Below are 22,185 nucleotides of genomic sequence, written 5' to 3'. Positions count from 1 at the left end.
CGCTGCAGGGTAGAAACCCTGAGGCTCATGGGCCTGATCCAGGAGAGCCAGGCTGGAACTGACCTGCAGGCTCTGCCTGGCAGGAGGAGGGAAACCACCCCCACTCCCCTTACTCCCACTGGTCAAATTACAGCCAATGGGAGTGCCCGGGGGTGGTTCCCTGCAGCACACAAAGGCAGCCACGCGCACACACACCCCTTCCAGACCCCACACCTCCGCCTCCTGCTCACTCCTGCACCCTCTCCCAGACCCCGCACCCCAGCCAACTCCCGCGCTCTATGTCCCGCCCAGACCACGCTCCCTCACACTCTGCCTGCGCCTGCACCCTCCATCCCACTCTCACCCCACGCCCCAAGATCACTATTGCAACCTACCTCCTGTCCTCACCTCGCACCCAAGCTTGTTCTGGCACCTTCTCAAAGGCCCCTCACCCCCCAGCCCACTCCTACACCCTATGTCCTGCCCAGACCATACACTGTTACTCTGAGCCCATTCCTGCACCCTACCCTCCAGCCCAGATCCTGCACCCCCAGCCCACTGCTGCACCCAACCTCCAGCCCAGACTCCACATCTCCACCCCAGCCCGCTCCCAAGCAGCCCCCTCTGTGCGCTGAACTCCTAATTTTTAGCCCCAGTCTAGAGCCCAGAGGAGTGCCATGAAACGTATTAGCCCTGCCCCTCCTAAGCTTTAAGGTAGAGCCTGAGAGTATTGAGGTGAATGTCTTTTCTGCGTCTCACTTGGCAGCCACATCTGTGAGGTTTTTAGTGCAATTTTCTCCTCACGTGAGGAAGGACAGAGGCGGGAGGGGTTTTTGTTGTTTTGTTTTTGGATTCTCACTTGCATGTGGCCCCCAGCTGATTTTTCTGTGGGTCAGTGGCCCCCAGCTGACTCCCCACCCTTGTGTTCATGGTGGTCAAGTCACCTCTCAGTCTTCTTTTCCCTGAGGAGCTAAACAGAAGGAGCTCCCCTGGTCTCTCACGGTCAGGCATTGTCTCAAGCCCTCCACATTTCTCCGGCTCCCAGCTGCACCCCCATGGGTGTTTTAATGTCTTTTCAGTACTGTGCACACCAGAATTGCATGCAGTTTTCTCCCATGGGTGTCAGCAATGCTGTGTACAGAAGTAAAATCTCCTATCCCTGTTCCTACTCACTGTTCTCCTCCCTGTTTATACACCACGGATCACACTGGGCCTTTAGGCCCGATCACTGCACTGGGAAGCTCACAATATCATCTAGATTTACTCACAAGAATATACACACCGTCCCATTTCTCTGAGCACAGAAGAAACTAACAGCCAGCAGTCTCCCTGCTCAGAAGTCCCCACACGTGCCCCACCAGCAGGTTCAGTGCCCAAGAAGCCCTCCCACTCCGGGTCCTCTCAGGCCCCCAGAAGTGCTCCAGCACACAGACAGGATGCAAAACCAAGCCCCTGGCCCTGTGGGGATCCCCTCAGCAGGCAGGGCGCAGCTCTGAGTTACCAGAGGGGGTCAGGTCAGTCTTTGCGGCTGGCTCTACTGCATTAAAGGGTCTTACTTGCTTCTTCCATACAACTGCAACAGGGCCTTGATACACCCACCAGCTTCAGCGAAGTCTGGGATGATCTTTCAGTGGTTCTTAAACTTCACTGCACTGCAACCCCCGTTCTGACAACAAAAATTAATGTACTGCCCCAGAAGGGGCCTGAAGCCTGACCCCTCCTGAACCTCACCAAATCCCAAGCCCAACACTATTTGGGATCAGACTCTAGCTTCTGTCTGAACCCCAGCAAGTCTAACGCCAGTCCCTGGCATCCCCATTAAAATGGGGGCCACGACGCACTTTGGGGTCTCCATCCACAGATGGAGAACCACATGTCTTTGGTTTTACTACAACTTGTAACTACACCTGAAGCTTGTTTGTAAGTGAAGCTGTCCAAGGAAGAAAGACAATTAAATTGTTGCTGGGTTTGTACAGAACTATGTTCAACTTTTGTGAATGATTTTAGTTGAATTATTAGATTGGGATTTTTCCATTTACTAATCAGGCAATTTCCTGAACGAGTACAAGACAGTGTGGGGAAAAGAAACCCTCATTTGATGGCTGCTGTTCGTAATCACTGTCCCTTGCCTAGTGCTTTGCACCCATAATTCTTACAACGCTTTCAAAAGGAGGTGTGGCCAGTTATCCTAGTTTCAGAGCCAGGGGGTGGGAGGACTGTCCCAACATCCCTTTTCAAAAGTGGTTTGTTTGGTTTTTTTTTCCAGCTCCTAAATGGCTGTCTTGAATTTTCAGTTTATTTCTATTGGGGAGAAAAAAAGACAAAAACTGTGGGAATCGAAAGGCAAGGTGTGAGTCGTTCAGCTGGGATCTCTTCTCGTTTATTGGTCCGCAACATTTTTGGACATTGAAACTTTGCATCCCAATGAAGGACAGGAAAAATGTCAATATCCTGAAACCTCAGAAGAGATGGGGAAAAACATTTCCCTCCCAACTCTACTCCAGGCCCACATCTGCCCTTTTGCCAGCCCAGAAATGCCGTATCCCATACCCCACAGCCATTCTCCTCCAGCAGCTGCAAGGGTTCTTCAAGCCCCACTCCCAGGCCTAGAAAAGGCAGCGCCAGTGAGGTAGACACTGGAAGTGCTCCACATACCAAGCAACAAGAGCCTTGTGAGGAACAAGGACCTCACAGTTAATGCATGGGATGAGGACTCACAAATTCAAGCCTTCGTCTCCAGTTCTTTCGCAGATGCTCGAGCAAGTCATTTGGCTTTCCCAGTGCATCTGTTTCCCCTTCTGTAAAAGGAAGATAGTAATAGAATACAGCAGGTTTTTCTCTTCCGAGCAAATTCATTGCAAGACTGGAAAAAAGATTCCAGCCTAGAATCCAGATAAAAAGTTAAAAATCGCAAAATATTCAAACATTTTTGCTTTGGTTAATTGAAACATTTTATGTCAACCATTTTGCAATTTCCAAACATTTTTTACTATAATCAGCCCAAATTTCTAAACAAAAGTAATTTTACGCTGACAAAGTGAAATTTGTCATATTCAATTTTTCATCTTCATAATTTTTCCTTAAACTGTTTGAATCAAGATATTTGTCAAAAAACAACCCTTGCCTACAAAACATTTCCTGCAAGCTTTTGGTAAAAATTTTCAGGCCAACACTAAATTACAACCCTCTCTTTGGTCTGTCTTATCTATTTACCTTGTAAGTTCTTTGGGAAAGGGATGTTTTGTGCTTAAATTGCAGCAAGGCTGAACATTAGGAAAAGCTTCCTGTCAAAGTGGTTAAACACTGAAATAAATTGCCTAGGGAGGATGTAGAATCTCTACCACTGGAGATTTTTAAAACCCAGTTACACAGACACCTGTCAGGGATGGTCTAGATGGTATTTGGTCATACCATGAGTGCAGGGTCTGGATTTGATGAACTCTCAAGGTCCATTCCAGTCCTAAGATTCTGCCTCTTACTATGGGGTTGCACAACAGGGTCCCAATTGAGCTGGGTACATCCAGGGGATATTTTTTAAGACTCGCAATGACTCAGAACAGAAGCGACCTTGTGCTATCTCAGCTAAACCTGCATCCTTCTTAGTTACGGCTATTATTTCTAGCCCTGTGGTATGAATAAAATATTCACCCAAAGGCAATCTGATTTTGCACCTTGGATCAGTGTGTTTGTCATCTCTGCACTCGAAAAATATGGCACTGTATCTAGCAAATTGCTTTTTTGCACTTAACGCATGCAAAACAAAGTAAAATTTTAACCAAGTGACCTGCTTAAAGCCTTATACAACCCTCTGAGGGATATATAAGCCCCACCTGATTTTTCAGAGGGCAAAATGCAAGGGCCAGCATGGACTTAAGCTTGGCAAAATCATCCTCTTATATGGCTAAAGTTCCTGGAAAAGGTGTGTCAAGTTCCCCCTCAACTGACAAAAACTAAGAACGGTTGCGTGGCAGTTTTTGCAACAACGGAGAAGCAACGAGCCAAGACACTCAGTTATTTAGGGAGAATATACTTCAATGCCACCTCTTTGGTGATTACACACTCAGGAATCCATGGACACTATTTGCCAACAGCTGACTTTTTCTAGGAAGCACTGAACTTTACTTGTGTCTTTGAAGTTGTAAAGGAATACAAGCGGGGGGCAAATTAATGTCTTTCTGGGTAGGTATTTTGATTGCACAATCATTAGTTTTTACAATTAATCATCCTATTTAAGTAAAACTGGTTATTAGCACCCCATTGTTTTTGCTTAACCCAGACGTATAGTGCTGAATCTTCCAGCTGGGCGCCATGAGTTTTGTTGAGCTCTTAGACCATGTCGGGAGCATGGGTCGCTTTCAAATCACCTTGGTTGTCTTACTGGCCTTTCCAGTTTTTATGATGGCCAGCCATAACCTCCTGCAGAACTTTACCGCTGCCACCTCTGATCACCATTGCCATGTACATATCAGCATCAACGACACTTCTTACACCAATCTCACCGGAAAGATCAGTGTCAAGGAGCTCCTCAGGGTCTCCATCCCCATGGACAGCAATGGAAAACTGGAGATGTGCCACCGTTTTGTCAACCCTCAGTGGCAGCTTCTAGACCCCAACGCCACAGTCACCAACCTAACCACGGTGGAGACTGAACCCTGTGCTGATGGGTGGGTGCATGACAAGGGCATTTTCACCAGCACCATCGTTACAGAGGTATGTGGGAGCAGGACCCGATGCTGTGTGGCAAGTCAGGCAGATAAAGGATGCTGAGCCCATGGTGGGATGTGGGAGTGAATGAGTTGAAAATATTTTTGTTGGAAGCATACCCGTTTCACAGACTTTTGCAACAAAGTTTCGCTGTCCTACAGGCAGAAAAGGTCACAATAGCTATGAACCCTGCTCTTCTTAGCTTCTGAACTTAAAATTTGCATTAACCTACAGCCCCTTCATGTCTATTGACATTGGGTTGGTTTCATGGAACCTAAATCCATGCAGAATTTCATGTGCTTTTCTCAGTTACATTCTGGCCGCCCTGGTGACTCAATCTATGCAGTTTGAAGTGGCTGCCATTGCAAAGGTGGTAAGAAAAGCAGGTCACAGCCTTTGTGCTTCCAAGAGGCTGGATTCCATCAGTGTAGCAGTACAAGGAAGCTGTGGTTGCACTGCTTGGGGTGGGAATTTGCCTGTTCATTTTGCAGTTGGTGTCTTCTTGATGAAACTGGACGTAATCCACTAGTGCACATTAAAGGAACCCTGAATGATGCTAAGAGTTAGTCCTACTCTCCTCTAGATCTCAAAGAGCTTTGCATTAGTGACTAAACCTTACAATCCCATCTCACAGTTGGGGAAGACTGAGGCAGTGAGGCAGCATGACTTACCGAAGGTTACAGCAAGTCAGTGTCAGACCAAGGAGTAGAGGTCAAGATCTCTTCAACATATGCTCTATTCAAGCCATCTGCCTCACATGGGATCATTGTATTTGATCTTATGTTAGTGTCTAAAAGATCCATTCTGCTGGGCACTGCACAGATCCTAGCTGAGTTCGTAGACTGCCTGTGCCCAGTGCTGCACAGATCCAGTCTGGGAATGGGGCCCTGTTGTGGCTGACATGGCACAGAGCCCAGCTGAGACTGGGGAACCCAGGCGCCAGATGCTGCACAGACCCCAGCTCAAATCAGGAGCCCCCTACACAGATCCCAACCAAGATAAGGGCACTCATCATGCCAGGCACCGCAACTGAGATTGTGCTGTGTGGACCCAAATGAGAGGAGGACCCGACTGAACTGGGTGTTGCACAGACAGAGTTAGAGACCCAAAGGATTTACAATCTAAATAGACAAAGGGAGGATGATCCTCCCTCATTCCTAGACATTGAGGCTCAGTGAGAGTAAGGTCGTGGCGCCCTGCAGATATCATTTCCCATTAATGTAGACGTTTGGCTTTGTAATGAATACATTAAAATGGGAACTGGCTGTTTAAGTGCCCCCAATGATTCTGAAACCTTCAGCCTAAGCAGGAATCAAACCCAGATTTTCTGAGCCCCAGTCAGGGCCTCAAACACAAGCCACGATTTCTCCTGGAGCCAAGCTCCATTTCCTCTCTCTCCTACAGTGGGACCTAGTGTGCAACTCCCGGAAGCTGAAGGAGATGGCTCAGTCCCTCTACATGGCTGGGATCCTGGTGGGAGGCATCTTCTTTGGAGGCTTGTCAGACAGGTGAGGACGGTGTCATTCCGAAGCTGAGCAAGGCTGGTTCCTGTGGTATCAGGAATCTCAAGCAAGCGGAGAGAAGCTGTGATGTCTCTGTATGAGGCAACAGCTCCTGGAGTTCTGAACCTGTTCTGGTATCCGCAACTCCACAAGTCTGTTGCTGGGTTGGAGAGGTGCCAGAGAGAGCCACAAGGCTGTTTAAAGGTTGGAAAATGTGCCCGACACTGAGAGATTTGAGGAGCTTCATCTATGAAGCTAAGGTGAAGAGCTGGCTTCATGTAAATCTATAAGTGGAGCCTCACAAATTCTTTTCATAATTGTTTATTTTGTTTTGAGGATATTTCTTACGACGTTTGTTCTGTTCATGTTATCATTGAAGGGGGCAGGGTCCTGCTCGTGGGGGTTGGAGGCCCTGGCGTGGGGTTGGGAGACCCTGGTGGGGAACTGGGCCTGGCTACCAGAGATTTGGAGGTTTTGAGGGAGATGAGTCTTGCAGCCCCAAGCCTGCCCTGCACTCGCCCTGCAGCAGCAGCAGCTCCTGAGGGCCTGTGAGGTGAGGCTGGTCCTAGCTCCTGACTTGGGGTGCATGGAGCTCACACATGGAATCACAGCGCTGCCCAGGGGTGGCTGCATGCCCCTGCCCCCATTCAGAATGGGGAGTGGGCCACACCTCACCAGCCAGAAGCTCTCACTGCGGGGTGAGCTTTTACCTTATTTCATGTTATTGCACACAGCATGGGGCTTTCTATATAGGTACCTGCACAGGGAGCAGAAATCTGATAGCAGAGGGCTTTTCCAGCCAGCCTGTAAAGGGGTAAGAAGATCCAGTGGCTGAAAATTGAAGCTAGTCAAATTCAGACCAGAAATATGGTGCAAATGTCTAACAGGAGCTTTTAAAATCAAGATAGGATGTTGTCCTGACACTCCCGTACCAGCCAGGTGATGGGTCCCAGATTGCCTTAGTCCAGCCCTGGAGGCCTCATTATTTGCAGCTACAGCACCATGTCATGAAGCATTTTCATCAATAACCTTTGTCACATACCACAGAGCTGGTTGTAGAACAGGGAGCTCTTGCCTCTTTGTCCCCTCCCCTAGCTAGAACGCCACAGCAGTCAATGGCACCCAGAGTCCCCGGTACCAGGGTTCACTCCTACGCTGCACACACTTGACTCAGTACCCTGGGTTTCCCTCACCTGTTCTTTTGGCTCTTTCTGGGTCAGGTTTGGCCGCAGGTCGCTCTTGATCTGGTGCTACTTGCAGATGGCTGTCACAGGCCTGTGCACTGCCTTCTCACCCAGCTTCACTGCCTACTGCACCTTCCGCTTCCTGACCGGCATGGCCTTCTCCGGCATCACCTTGAATGGTGTCTCTCTGTGTAAGTGTGCCCAGTGCCTGCCATCCCAGACGCAAGACAAGCTGGCTACTGGAGGTGGAAGGAGGTGCCTTGTTCCAGAAGCTTACAAATTACTCTGTAGTGGGAGCAAAGTGAGGCCAGATGCACACACAGCTCCAAAAATCAAAAAATCAAGAGCTAGATATTCCAAAAGTCAACTCCCAGTCCAGCTTGGATTTACCAAAGCACTCAGCAGCTCTCTCCCCTGGCTCACTGATTTCCTACCGTCAATAAGACCTCAGCACATTAATTTGGTGCTTAAACAGGTACTGTGCACCTTGAAATCTGACCCCGTCCTCACTTCTGAAAGTGTGGCACCTATATGAGAACTGAGTTATCTGGAACAATCCCACCTCCATGATTAAATCACACAGATGCCACCATATGTCCTTTGCAAAACTGGGCAGCTTCCAATAGCACGTGGGTTCCCGAGAATGGGGTGGGAGCTCTCTCAAGTGGAGTGCCATCATCAGAGGAGGATGAGTCCATAAGAGAGATGCCACAATATGGCCTTTACAGGACAGGTGCGAGCCATGTGCATCAGCTGGGAGCTACTGAACTCCCCGCACACTACTAGAAAATCCCTTGTACCATACAGCGTAAACTGGTCCTTTTGGAACTGGAGGACCCAGGGTCACCTGGGTGTGAGAAACTAGCAGGACTCAGACTAATCAATTACCAACTTTTTTTTTTTTTTTTTTAAATTGTGGCTGATGTACTTCAGGATGCATAAGTGTGCCCTTGTGCAGTACTAATGAAGAGGGCCGTGCGGCCTATTGCCCCTGGGGGACCAGTGCAGCTCTAGCCCTGCAGGGTAAATCATTGCTTACAGCTAGCATGGGTTGGTGTTGCCGCAGGACGCAGTACTGGGTGCTGCCATGGGGAGAGTGGATGGCACGTCTCTAGCAGGGTGCAGTACCAGCTACTGCCAGGAAGTGGGGTGCAGGTGGTAGAGGAAGAAGGCCTGAGCAGGGAATGCAGGTTCTGGGGAGCTATTTCGTCTCAGCCTTAAAGGGCAGGAGTACGCTCTTTGTACCGGCTGCCTGTTGCCTCCACTTGCACATGTTCTCACCACTGGAGGTCATCAGCGCAAGGACGGAGATCATTCTCCTTTTGTATGTCTCTCTCCCCAGCTGTGGAATGGACATCCACCCGCACACGGGCCATTGTGGGCACCATATATGGTTACTTCTACACGACCGGACAGTTCCTTCTGGTCGGGGTGGCTTACGCCATCCCCAATTGGCGCTGGCTGCAGCTTGTGGTGTCTTTGCCCTATTTCATCTTCTTCATCTACTCCTGGTAGGTCAGCTCACCCTTTTCCTTTTTTATCCATTCCCCTTCCAGCCTGCTTTATTCACAGACAGCAGGAAGAAGACCTACTTTAAGAAAGTAAATAAACAAGCCTTCCAAAGCCTTCCCGTCCTCATCACATCGTACACAAACTACTCACCTGCCCTCTCAAAGCTATCCATGGGCTCCTGCACTGTAGCTCTCTCACCTGTTATACACTAGCACAGCGCTGACTCCCAGCTCCAGCTGTCCTAAGATGCCTGCCTCTGATATCCCCTTCCTAAATTTTCAAACACGCCCCTTTGTGCTTTCTTCCATGCTGCCCCCGGCAGCTGCGAGGAGTTCCCCTGTGCACATCAGCAAAGTCACCTCATTGTCCTCCTTCAAATCCCTCAACCTCTCCTTTTCCGTGAGGCTTACAAAAATACCTGTTGATGAGTAGGCAGCTGGTGTGCAGAGCCCTTTGCTTATCAAGTTAACCAATATTGTCTCCCTGTTTCCTTGCGCTCCCCTGTCTGTTTCCACCTGTTGTTGCTTGTCTTGTTCTTCAGTTATAAACTGTTTGGGGAGGAGACTGTCTTTGTGTTGAGCACTGGCACAATGGGGTCCTGCCCCATGACCGGGCCTTCAAGGCATCTTGGGAATGCAAATAATAAATCATAATGAACACAGAGCTATGGAAGCTGTGGTGTATCATACCTGCAATGGTTTCAGCAAACCAGGGAAAAGGCGAGACTCAGAGGGTATATGTACGATTCGGGAGGGTTGAAGTTATGATGAATGAAATTTGTTTTCCATGACTGACGACTCTCCTCCCCACCTCCAAAAAAAGAAAAACATCTGTTTTCTTCAAAAATTTTCAATGAAAGGAAAAAAAAGTCATTTTCAGTTTTCAAGACTGGGGAGAGGGGAGCTGCTGAAAAATAACCATTTCTTCAAGAGAGATGTCCTGCGGGTGCTCCACAGCCCGTGTGAGCGTGTTCCTGCACCATCGATCAAAGGCTTTTAGAACAGTGTCCTCATGAGCCAAGCAGGCACCACAGTACCCAGCTCGTGCTTCTTGGTGTTTTGCCATCACGCATGCGCGGCTCCCCAGCTCAGTTCCTTTGCTACCATTCCTGGCCAGAGCGGGAGCTCAGCAGTGCTCTTCAGAAACTCCCATCTTCTTCCTTCATAGTTACCTAGAGAGCTAAGTAGTTGTTCTCCTAGATAGTGTGACAATTTCCCTTGTCAGCCCCTGTGGGTCCCTGCGCTTCCTGGCAGTTTCTCTGTTGTGCCTCAGAGACTCACGGAGACCCCTTATCTGCCCACACCTTTCCAGAGGCAGGTGTCTCTGCTTAGCGAGCCATCCTCATCGTAGGCAAGTCCCGAATGGGGAGGATAAAGCCAGTCCGCTTGCAGGCCCGCACCTGCTCCAGTGGGGTGTCCCTCTGGGGAAGGGTGGGGGGAGTCCAGACCCGCCCTCTACCCTGGACTCCAGCCCAGGCTCCCTAAGCGGACAAGAGGCAGCTGGCAGGGCCTTCCCCCCTGCACCAATGTAGCAACCTCACCCTGGGCCACTTTGCCCATCACTTCTCCAGGGTATCTCCCTGCTCCTGCTCCTGCTCCTGCTCCTGCTCCTGCTCCTGCTCCTGCTCCTGCTCCTGCTCCTGCTCCTGCTCCTGCTCCTGCTCCTGCTCCTGCTCCTGCTCCTGCTCCTGCTCCTGCTCCTGCTCCTGCTCCTGCTGTGCACCATCCAAAACCTTTCCCTCTGCTACTAGGCAGGGAGCCTTTTATAGGGAGTGCAGGGCCTCAGCTGACCACAAGTGCTGATCAGCCTCAGCTGCAGCTGATTCCTAAGAAGGCTCCAGCTGCCTGCCTTGATTGGGTTTACTCAGGGAACAGGAAAGCATTACCCCACCAGCTGGTATACCTGCCTTCCTGCAGACTCCTGGAGCCCCCAGGCAGCAGGCTGCCACAATAGGTAAACTTCTGTTCCTTCTCCACTTCAATTGCTAAAAAAAAAATTTTTTTTCTACTCCTTCCTTGTTTGTTCCTTAGATGGCTGGTTCACTAGGTTTTAAATGCTGTATATTCTGTAAGGATGTGGTGCCCTGTCAGATAGGCATTCCCAGTGCTTTCGTTGTTTGGGGGAAACTTAGCTGTCCTAAATGCGCTCATTGCAGTAAGCTAAACATGAGAGCGCAGATGGACAGGGATTTGCGTTTAAAACTACTCCCAATGGAAAAGTTCCTTCACCCGGTCTCAGATGCGACTCCTGCACTAATACAACCCATTCTACATCTCAAACAACTAAAAAATGTTTAAAAACTTCAACAAGGTGTGCGTCATTTTTGCCTCAGAAGCCTCTAGTGACGGTTAAGTGATCCCCAAGCACGTTGGTGGCAATAAGCCTGTACGACACACCTTGGACATCCAGCGGCACCCGTGCCACCGATAGGATGGATGTGCACTGCTCTGTTACTGAAGGAACAGGTTTAAACACGTCTTCCGCAGTCATGAGGGCACCGTCCAGCATCAAAATCATACCATCAGCTGTACTGCTGCAGAACATGACACCCAGTGCCAGCACGCCAGCACTGAGGGGCATTATGAGTGCCAAGATTCCTGCCATGTCCCTATCAGTTCTGGACAAGTTGGCACAGCAACCATCAACCGCACCGCAATGTGCTATGGCAGCATCCACACCGGCACCATAGTTTTCTCACCACTGGAATCTGCTGGTATCCCCAAAACTCAATGCCTCCTCCTCAGCACTGACCCAGACTCACTGGCACTGGAGCACCATCTGTTTCCTGATCAATTCTCTAGCCAGGAGGAGGATGACAGGCTCCTTTTTCACCTCACCATTCCCCTCCTACCAACTTGTTGATTCCACCAGTGACATAGAGAACTGACTCATCATATGCCAGAGATTTTCCTCCATGGCATAGCCAACCACATATGGGAACTCCTGTGCCATACCCTAGACACTGGAGTCCACGGGGACCTCAGTTTAGACACCACCATAAGACTCCACACAACAAGCCTACACGTCAGCCATACCACAGGGCTAGAAATTAGTAGGTAGTCCGTTGCGTCCGACGATGACGTCTTGAGCTTGCACAGGCTCATCGGGTTGTGGACTCGCACGTGGCTGAGGAGTCCAAGCTTTGAATGGCATGGGCATCCACAGTGGGGGCAAGGGAAATGTCTGGGCTCTGTTGGTGCAGCTGCTGCTGTTGCTTTCTTCCTCTCATGAGCATCAACGAGGCGTACGTGTAGCTGGTCTTCAAAGTTGTCATACACATGTCGTACGAGAGCACGCCAGCCTGTTCGGTCTTTTGCATGCTGCTCTCGCTGATCTGGTTTTAAACCATCATGAGCAACGTTGGCCTTCACGCAGTCTTTATATCTCTTGCAAGGCCTACCATGATTCCTTTTCCCTGGAAGAGTTCACCGTAGAGGAGTTGCTTAGGGATTCTCGACTCCTCCATTCATATGACGTGCCCTGTCCAGCAAAGCTCGGCTTTGAGAATCATGGCTTCGATGCTCGTGGCTCCTGCTCTGTCCAGGACTTCCAGGTTCATAACTCTGTCCTGCCATCGAATGTACAATATTGACCTCAGGCTGCATGCGTGGAAGCGCTCCAGAAATAAAAATAATGCCTTACTAATCTACCAGAACTCTCTGAGGGGGTCAATAAGTACGTGCACATGGGGGATCCAGTGGATATAGCATACTTAGATTTTCAGAAAGCCTTTGTCTGGAACGGCGCCAGTAAATTAATTAAATTTTTAATAACTTTGGTGGTGGTATTTACTGAGCAAGGCTGTATAACTGGCCACCCTAAATGGGAGAATTGAGGAAGCATAAGTCTATGAAAAGGTCTCTCAGTTAAGGCTCTAAGTAAAGTAAGTTGTCATGGGATGAAAGGGAAGGCCCCCTCATGGATCTGAAAACTGGTTAAAAGACAGGAGACAAAGGGTAGGAATAAATGGTGAATTTTCAGAATGGAGAGAGGTAACTAGGGTGTCCCCCGAGGGTCTGTACTGGGACCACTCCTACTCAACCTATTTATAAATGACGTGGAAAATTGGGCAGATAGCGAAGTGGCAAAATTTGCTTGTTGATACTAAACTGCTCAAGGTAGTTAAGAACAAAGCAGACAGTGAAGAGCTTCAAAGAGATCTCACAACCTAACTGACTGGACAACAAAATGGCAAATGAATTTTAATGCTGAGAAATGTAAAGTAACGTACATTGGAAAATATAATCCCAACTATACATACAAAATGGTGGGGACTAATTTAGCTATAACAGCTCAAGAGAGATCTTGCTGTCATTGTGGATAGTTCTCTGCAAGCATGCACGCAATGTGCTGCAGCAGTCAAAAAGGCAAACAGAATGTTAGGCATCATTAAAAAATGGATCAAGAAAAAAACAGAGAATATCTTTTTGCCTCTATATAAATCCATGGTACGTCCACATTTTAATATCGCATACAGATATGGTGGCCTCATCTCAAAAAAAGATATAATGTCATTAGAAAAAATTCAGAAGAGGGCAACAAAAATGATTAGGCGTTTGGAACGGGTGCCATATGAAGAAACATTCAAAAGATCGAGACTTTTCAGCTTCGAAGAAAGGAGACTAATTTGGGGATAAGATAGAGGTCTATAAAATCATGACTGGGGAGGGTGGAGAAAGTGAATAAAGGAAAGTTATTTACTTGTACGCATGACAAAAGAACAAGGGGCCACCGAAGGAAATTCATGGGTAGCAGGTTTACAAAAAACAAAAGGAATTTTTTTTTCCCCCACATGGCACATATTAGGCCTGTGGAACTCCTTGCCAGAAGAGTTTGTGAAGACCAAGGCTTTAAAAGGGTTAAAAAAAGAACCCTAGATAAATTCATGGAGGTTAGGTCCACTGATGGCTGTTAGCCAACCTATGTAGGAATGGTGTTCTTAGCCTCTATTTGTCAGAGTCTGGAAATGGATCTCAGTAAAAGTGATTGCTCTGGTGATTACCTGCTCTGTTCACTCCCTCTGGAGCATTGGCCTCTGTTGGAAGGGTGCAGTACCACCTGCTGCCAATGCACTGTCTCCTGGTGGGAATGGAGTGTCAGGCTGCCCTACTCCAGGCAGCAGGGGAAGAAAAAACCAGAGCAGAGGATGTAGATTCCACCAAGATTATTCCACATGCCCCCTCCTACCTCTGTCATGGGTTGTGCCCTGAAATGCCAGCACTGGCTTTGGGCACTGCCCCTAGTGAAGACGCACTGCACTGTGCACCAGTGGGGCCGATGCAAGCACAATGAGGTCAATGCATGTGTTCAGCACAGGTGTGTTTTCTTGTCTTCTGCTTCCCAGGTGGTATACGGAGTCCGCCCGCTGGTTGGTGATAACCGGCAGACATGACCAGGCAGTGGAGCAGCTCAAGAGAGTGGCCAGGATAAATGGGAAGAAGGAAGAAGGAGACAAACTCAACACAGAGGTAAGACTGGATATCCCACCAACTCCAGCAGCCCATCTAGACACACGAGACAAGCAAGTATAAATTAACATGGCAGCACTCATGTCATGGAGGCTCGGCAGATGTACACTAGCAGTGCAACTGGCTGTAATGTTCGCTAGGGTCTCAGACAATGAGATTCTCATGTACAAAGCATCTTCTGTCAGTCTATCTACCTACAGCTGTACCTACATGACCATCTCTCCAGCCATCTCTACATCCATCTCTACAAATTAAACACGTGTATTGTTACACGCATACATTCATATACTTCATATTTCTATTCATCCCCATGCAGTCTGTACGTCACCTCCACATGCACCACTGGATCCATCCTTCCAACTATCCCTCCATCCCCACGCACACTCTCCTGTGTATCCATTCGTAAACGTACATGGTTTTTGGTCTGTGCTGAGGCTTGCTTTGAGACAAGCATAACCTAAAATCTCTTTCCCTCCTATTCTCTTGCTGTGTTTCCAGGCCTTTCCCACAATGGAGGCCCCATGCCCTGTTATCCAGTGTTCTCTTCTCTCCTCAGGTCTTGAGATCCAACATGCAGAAAGAAATAGCATCTGTGAAGAGCAGCTATATGATCACAGACCTGGTGCGGACGCCTGTCATGCGCCAGATCTCCTTCTGTCTCTGCTTTGTATGGTAAGTCGACTCATGTGTTCGCATAAAGAGAGGCTTAGACAGTGATATAAAGCAGCAAGGAAACCCGGCACTGCAATTTGCTGAAGAATAGGGCAAATAATGGACTTTTTAAACCAGGCACTTCTTTAAAAAAATAAAATCAGTAAACAAATCATTTTCTTTACCAGGAAACTATTTTTTAAAAATTTAAAGACCAAATTAAACATTTTGCTTTGATTTCAAATATTTTAAGATGTTTTTAAAATAAAAAGAATTTTCAACTCAAAGATTAATTTTGGATCAAACCTCAAAATATTAAATTTCTTTTTGTTTTTGGATGCTTTATTTTTTTTTAAATGGAAACACATCAGCAAAAGGGACAAGAAATGCCTAAATGTTTTGGTGTTGTTGAATGTGCATTTCATGCTGAAAAAAAGTTTTAGATAATTTTTTTTTCCTCAGCTCTACCAAGCCCAGTGATGCTCCATTTCATCCCATGGCATGTCAATGACAGCTCAGACTATTGGCACAACAGTCAGTTTATATCTCTGCAGGCCAACATTGTGCTTGGTCACATTTCTGTATGTTTGAGTGAGACTTTGGTAAATCCCACCTAGAAGCCATTGTATAGGAAAAAATAAAACGTTCAGGAGGTGCTTCTACCCAAAAGCAGGAATAGGACCCAGGAATCCTGGCTCCTATTTACTTATTCCTACTATTCGGACACATTCCATGCCCAGAGGTGGGAAAAGAACTCAGGGATCCTTCCCCCCACCATGTCCTATTCCAGCTATCAGACCCCACTCCTCCTCCAATGCTGGGAATAGAACCCAAAGTCCTGGATCCTAGCTGCTTCACAATCTAACTCATTAGACTCTAGCCCCCTTCCACAGGCATAGATAGGACCCAGTCCAGATAACGCACTAGACCACACCGCCACCCAAAGCAGTGAAGAGAACCCAGGTGTTCTGACTCCTCCCACAAAGCACATTTCTTGGACCTGTTGCTAAAAAGGAACATGCTTGTAACAAATAAACTCAGTGGTAAGGACCCCCTGTGCATCAATCTTCGTCTCTTTCATTCCAGGTTCTCCACAAGCTTTGCTTATTATGGGTTGGCCATGGACCTGGAGAATTTTGGTGTCAATATCTTCTTGATCCAGATGGTCTTTGGAGCGGTTGATTTCCCAGCAAAACTAATTTCAGTCCTCACAATCAGCTTCATTGGGCGCCGGTTCACACAGGCCATGGTCCTCATCCTGGCGGGACTCTCTATCCTAGCCAATATCTTTGTTCCACAAGGTGACTACTCAGTGCCCTGGATTTTCAGTTTTGATTCAGAAGTGTTTTCAAGCCTTGGTCATACCAGAGGTCCAAAGTCTAGCTGATATGGTCAGCAGCAGGGGCGGGAGAAGAGCCAGGCAAGCAAATGGGTCTCAAGGTTCCTGATAATGTCACAGCTGTGTTCTGTGGCTAAGGATATGTCTATACTTCCCGGGAACAACCCGAGAGACACATTTGACCAGAGCCGGGCTGGTCTGTTGCAAGATGGTTGTGAAGTGGATGATGTGTTCATTATCCATGAGGGGTAACAGACAGTTTCACAAGCAAAGCTGAAGGGATTTGATCATTGGGCAAGGCACTGCACAGACCCTGAGCAAAGATCAGGCCAACATTATTCTGAAGTGAGAGACAAGCCCTGCCCCATAGAGCTCACAATCGATATACACACAACAACAAAAGGAATATCACTCTTATTTCTAGATGGTAAACTGAGACACAGATCTTCAGCTGTGTAAGATAGCTTAGCTCTGTTGATTTCTCCCCACATCTTTACTTTAATGGAACAGCTGGGGCTTTGACTCCATTGACACCAATGGAGTTCCAGTTAATTTGCACCAGCAGGAAATCTGGCCCCAGTGACTCTACTGTAGCTATGCTAATTTACACCAGCTGGAGAGCTGGCCCCACTGGCATTAGTGGAACTACAGCTGATGCTAAATAGCTGAGATACATCCCATTAGTTCCTTACCCTTCTTGAACATTTCAGCATTTTTTCTCATGCTTATTCTTCCTCCACTATGTGCTTCCATCAAGATCTGAAGATCCTGCGCACTGTTCTGGCTGTCTTTGGAAAAGGCTGTCTGGCTGCCTCTTTTAACTGTGTCTACCTCTACACAAGCGAGCTGTACCCCACAGTGATTAGGTAAGGAGAAAAAAAATCATAGTGTGCTGTCCAAACATCACATGCCACCCAGCTGAACAGTGAAGAACCAGGGCCAAGTGGCTAGTGACTAGTGTGGTTCAGGAATTTTTCGTCAAAATGTATTTTTCTGTCAGAAAAAGCTGTTTCATCAAAGCTACAGCTTTTCCCAGAAGGGAATTGGTTAGGGGAAAAAAAAAAACCCAAAGTGACGAGCCTGTTGCAAACTACATTTCTGCAATGAAAAATTCCATTTTTCCAGCTGGAAATAACCTTGTGCTTTGCATTGTGTAAGCTAATGCTAGTAAATAAAACATCACACTTTTTGTACTGACATCATACTGGCTGAAACAGAAACAAAGTAATGTGATTGACCCCAACAAAGGGTTTTTATATTGGTTAAGTCACAACATATTTTGTAATTTCAACATTTCATTCTGCTTGAAAATAAGAATGTTTGAAATCTCAGAATTGATCCGGGGCCAGGAAGACAATTTCCTGACCAGCTCTACTAAAGATTTTGGGCACCTCGCATGTTAGGAGATGCCCACGCTAGGACATGACAATTGGTCCTGATTCTTTGCAGTTGCTGAGGATGTGCCACCTGACAAGTGAGGGCCCGCTGAGGGTATCTCAATCTACCCACACACAACCGTTCTTTTAGAAGTGAAGAACTGCCACATCAAACCAAAGATCTAGCTGGCCCAGTTACAGCAGCAAGGAACTCAGCACTTGTGGGGTAACCTACTCCCAGGAAACTTCCCATTTTTTTCAGTTAGTGTCCAGGGCCCCCACCACAGTCCAATGCTGCCAAGCACTGCAAGACTCTGACTGAGATCGGGTCCCCATTGTACCTTGTGCTGCACAGACCCCAAGTGAGATTACAGCCCTATTTTGCGAGGTGCTGTCCAGACACACAATGACAGCAGTCGCTGCTCTTCATAATCATGATAGACAAGGCAGCTGAGTGTGGTAAAGAAAAGAGGTGAATGCAGAGAGAGGAAATGACTTGCCCAAAGTCATGCAGTGGGTCTGCAGCAGAGCAGGGAAAAGAACTCAGCTATACGATCTCCCTAGCTACTGTACGGGTGCATAGGGCCTGGCAGAGGGGACTGCTTGGCTTATTCCTCGTGAGATTTTTCTCATCATTGTGGCTTATGCTAATAGCTCTGTTATGATTTCAAATTCACAGGCAGACCGGCCTGGGTTTCACCAACACGACAGCACGCATAGGCAGCATGATTGCCCCATTAGTGAAGATGCTGGAAGAGTACATTTCTTTCCTGCCACCGATCATTTATGGAGCTTCCCCAGTCATCTCCGGCGTTGTAGCTGCCTTCCTGCCAGAGACACTCAATGTGCCCTTGGCTGAGACCATAGAGGACGTGGAGACACGGTTAGTAGAATCAATGAGAGAGACGAAAAGTAGCCATGATGCGCCATGTGGGGGCTTTAGGTCTTGTTAAATGTGCACTGAGAGTGAGCGAGTGAGGGAAAGAGAGAGAGAGCACACAAGCACGAAATGATAGCTAGCTCTATCTATCTCGTAGCCCATGGACTTTGATGTAGCTGTGGATGATTTACACTCACTGGGATCTGCCCCCATTAGTTCCAAGAATGTTTTAACACAAATACAACTGTTGATCCTTGTATAATTGTTAATATTTTCTGATTCTTTTTATTAAGAACCAGGCATCTGAGAGATGAGGAACAACAGATGAAGACCCTTCTGAAATCCACCCTGCCAGACCCAGCCAAGGAAGCCAATTGAAGGAAGGAAAAACAACCGACTATTATAGGGTCTATGGATAAAATGTTCAGAAGTGTCTGTGTGTCTTAGGAGACTATATTCCATTTTCAGTGGTGACTTAGCTGGTCCCATGAGAGTTAGGTGCCTCCCTTACCTGGACACTTTTGAAAATTTCACTAGACACTTATCTGAATCTCTTGGCACCTTTGAAAATGTGACTCCAAATCACTTTTGGAGGCTTAGGCACTTTTGAAGATTCTCCCTTACCTCTTTCACGTTTAATCACGCCAGAAGTAGGCAGGCATCAGTGACAATTCCACAGGGATTGAGTTTTGCACTTCATGCAAGGAATCAACATCATATTGGCCTCCAAATCGCTGCAGGAATTTGTACCATTGGGCCTGCTGATGTGCAAGGTGCAGGATGCAAATCAACGGCTCTTTGCAGATCCTCCATGTAATTCAAAACCGGGTAGTACTTTGCTAGGATCCAACACATGGTACCCAACAACTCATCAAATACTCCTGGGGCCACATCCTCAGCAGGTGTTAATGCCCTTAATCACAGATTGGCCCAGTTCCGCGGGACAGGCACACGGCAATCCTTCGGAAAGTCTGTAAGAATACGTACAGAAATAGTGACAAAATATAGAAACTGCCAGACTGGATCACAGCCCCAGTCCATGCAGTCTCTCTGACAGCGGTCAGCAGTTGATGCCTCAGAGGAAGATGTGAAAACCCTGCAGCAGACAGATGTGAAATAATCTCCCCATTATCAAATCTCATTGTAATCTTGAACAGTCATTAAGGGTGGGCAAGGCATGGATTTTTCAGTGATCTGAAAAAATCCTTTTTGGATGAAAGTGAAATGGCTCAAAATTGCCAGAAAAATCAAAATGCATAAAACTTTTGTTTTGTATTAAACATTTTACTTTGATTACAAACTGCTTTTCCACTTTGTAATAGTTTTTATAAGACAACAATTGAAGGAAATTTCTAAGCAAAGAAGTTTCAAATCACCAAGTCAAAACATTTTTCAAGATTCCTCCCAGCACCCACTTCCCAAAATGAACAATTCAACAAAACCCAGATGAAGTCATGAACCATTGTAGTGTCACCAAATCTACATTTTTCAGCGAAAACCAGTTTTGGTTGAAAAATTTCACACAGCTATGCTTGTCACAGACTGGGGAACTTAATGTCTGAGGCCAGAGGTTTGTAGCCCTTTGAAAACTCCTCTTTGTATTATTGATATTCCTATTATCCAGATAGATGGCCAGCTCTCCTTTGAATCCTGCTAAATTGTAGCCTCAGTGTTAACCTGTCTCAATGGTATCCCACCGTTGAACACCATGTTATATTTGAAAGAATATTTCCTTTGCTCAGTTCTGAAAACAGGGAAAGGAACCCAGGAGTCCTGATTCTCAACGTCCTGTCCTAACACACCACATTTCACTTCCCTCAGAGCTGGGAGCCATGTTTACCAGCCCTCCACTGCAAACACATAGAGGCTCTAACCCACTAAGCTCCCATCTCATTCCAGAGCTGGGAATGGAACACTGAAGTCCTGACTCCTTGCACCACCAGCTCTAACTCTGACCTCCAACCAGAAGTGGGCATGGACCCTGGAAGTCCTGACTCTCATGCCTTCTGCTCCGACCCGTTAGACTCCATTCCTCTTCCAGGACTAATAACCAGGAGTCCTGAATCTTAGCCTCTACTGCTCTGACCCATAGACATTACTCCCCTCACAGAACTGGGAACAGAACCCAAGAGTGCTGATGCCTAGCTTTAATCTCCAGCTGCGCTTCCTGTAAGGTGAGTGTTTGAGCAGCCGCCCAAGAGAGATTCAGGTGCTGCCCGGCTGATTAGCAGTGCCCACAGCCCCCCAGTGTCGGCAGCATGTGTTTCTACTGGTAGTGCACATCCCCATATGCCTTGGTGCACATAAAGCTTATTCTGCTCATGCATGAAAAATATTAACAGGAACCCTTACCACCAGGCCACTCAGTTACAACAGTATCAATCAAGATGGAGGATACTGCAGTCACAAGATGCAACTACACCCTGAGCAGACATACCTGAGCTAGCTTTAATCTTGCTAGCTCAGGTACCAGACCGGTGCTTCAGCACAGACTGCACAAGCCTGTCTGCAACCCAGGGTCATTATTTACCAGGGTAGCTCATGCTGAAGCACACACTGCAGCAGCTTCATTGTTCTGTGAGCCAAACAAGTATGTCCGCTCAAGTTGCAATCTTAGCCCTTAACTCAACTGCCAGTGCTGGATTTGAGAATCTGTCTCCTGCACATTGCTTTGTGAGAATCAAGCACATTTTTTGACTTAAAAATATCCTAAATTAACAGGATCAAAATGTGGCTCATCTACTGAAATATCCTGATACATTCTGCTTTAAATTCCACCTAACACTCAGGCAAGTGCAGCTATTTACTGTACAAAGAAAATACCTATGTGACATGCTGTTGCAAATAAACAGTTTCTGTTGCACTTTGCTGTGTTCCTGAAGGGAGGGCTCTGCATTCTTTGGAGGCTTGGCTCAGAAGTCAAACACAAATGCTGGTCCTGGTTACATCTTTGGTCTGTGGGGTGCTGGAGGGAACACAGCCATCCCATACAAATCATACTCTGCCCTTCTCTGTGTGAGCTTTTCATGTGTTGCTTAACCAAACCTCAAACCTCCAGGGGAATGGAGTGAATATTATTGTACCCACAGGCATGAATTTTTTTTTCCCGGTAGGTGCTCTATCCAGAGGCTCTGCTCCTACGCTGCCTGTTCCTGTCCTCACTCCACCCCTTCCCTTAGGGCTCTCTCCATGCACATGCTCTGCTGGCTCCTCTCTGCCTCTCCCAAGCACTTTGTGTCAGCTGCTTGCTACTCCACTGACCATCCCAGGGGCCACCGAACTGATCAGCAACCAGGCCAAGCCTCCCCAGAATCACTGTGGTTGGTGTGTGCCAAGCATCCCGTTTTCTCCTGTGTGCACATGAGCCCTGGAGTAGCCAAGAAGTTAGTATCTATGATTATACCTGTAACCCTTCTGCCGGAAGAAGTCGGCAGCAGCCAGGGCAGGGTTCAACAAGTAGGGGTTCCTTTTCATCCATCTCACACAGAACTGGCTCAAGCCCCCACCCAGTAGCCTGGGAAATTCACACACCCCTGGGCACCTCAGCGAGGCAATGCTTCCCCACTCGCAAGCACAGAGTCTGAGTGTAG

General features: G+C 47.5%; 1 protein-coding gene across 2 annotated transcripts; it reads left to right on the top strand.

Annotated features, from left to right (window-relative positions):
- Nucleotides 1-3,841: 3,841 nt before the first annotated feature.
- Nucleotides 3,842-19,895, top strand: LOC142018958 (solute carrier family 22 member 6-A-like). 2 transcript variants are annotated; one of them, XM_075005237.1, is made up of 11 exons: nt 3,842-4,158; nt 4,256-4,689; nt 6,088-6,191; nt 7,406-7,560; nt 8,712-8,880; nt 14,226-14,349; nt 14,906-15,021; nt 16,087-16,301; nt 17,097-17,205; nt 18,395-18,598; nt 18,889-19,895. In XM_075005237.1, the coding sequence occupies exons 2-11, from the start codon at nt 4,288-4,290 to the stop codon at nt 18,971-18,973; spliced, it is 1,683 nt and encodes a 560-aa protein (XP_074861338.1). In that variant the 5' UTR covers nt 3,842-4,158; nt 4,256-4,287; the 3' UTR covers nt 18,974-19,895. The 2 variants fall into 2 exon arrangements, with proteins under 2 accessions (XP_074861338.1, XP_074861337.1); XM_075005236.1 differs by having other exon boundaries at nt 3,842-4,689.
- The last annotated feature ends 2,290 nt before the right edge of the window (nt 19,896-22,185 follow it).

The sequence above is a fragment of the Carettochelys insculpta genome, chromosome 11, assembly GCF_033958435.1.
Source record: "Carettochelys insculpta isolate YL-2023 chromosome 11, ASM3395843v1, whole genome shotgun sequence".
Lineage (NCBI taxonomy): Eukaryota > Metazoa > Chordata > Testudines > Carettochelyidae > Carettochelys > Carettochelys insculpta.
The sequence above is the reverse complement of the archived record's forward strand: the minus strand, read 5'-3'. Positions and strand labels throughout refer to the sequence as shown.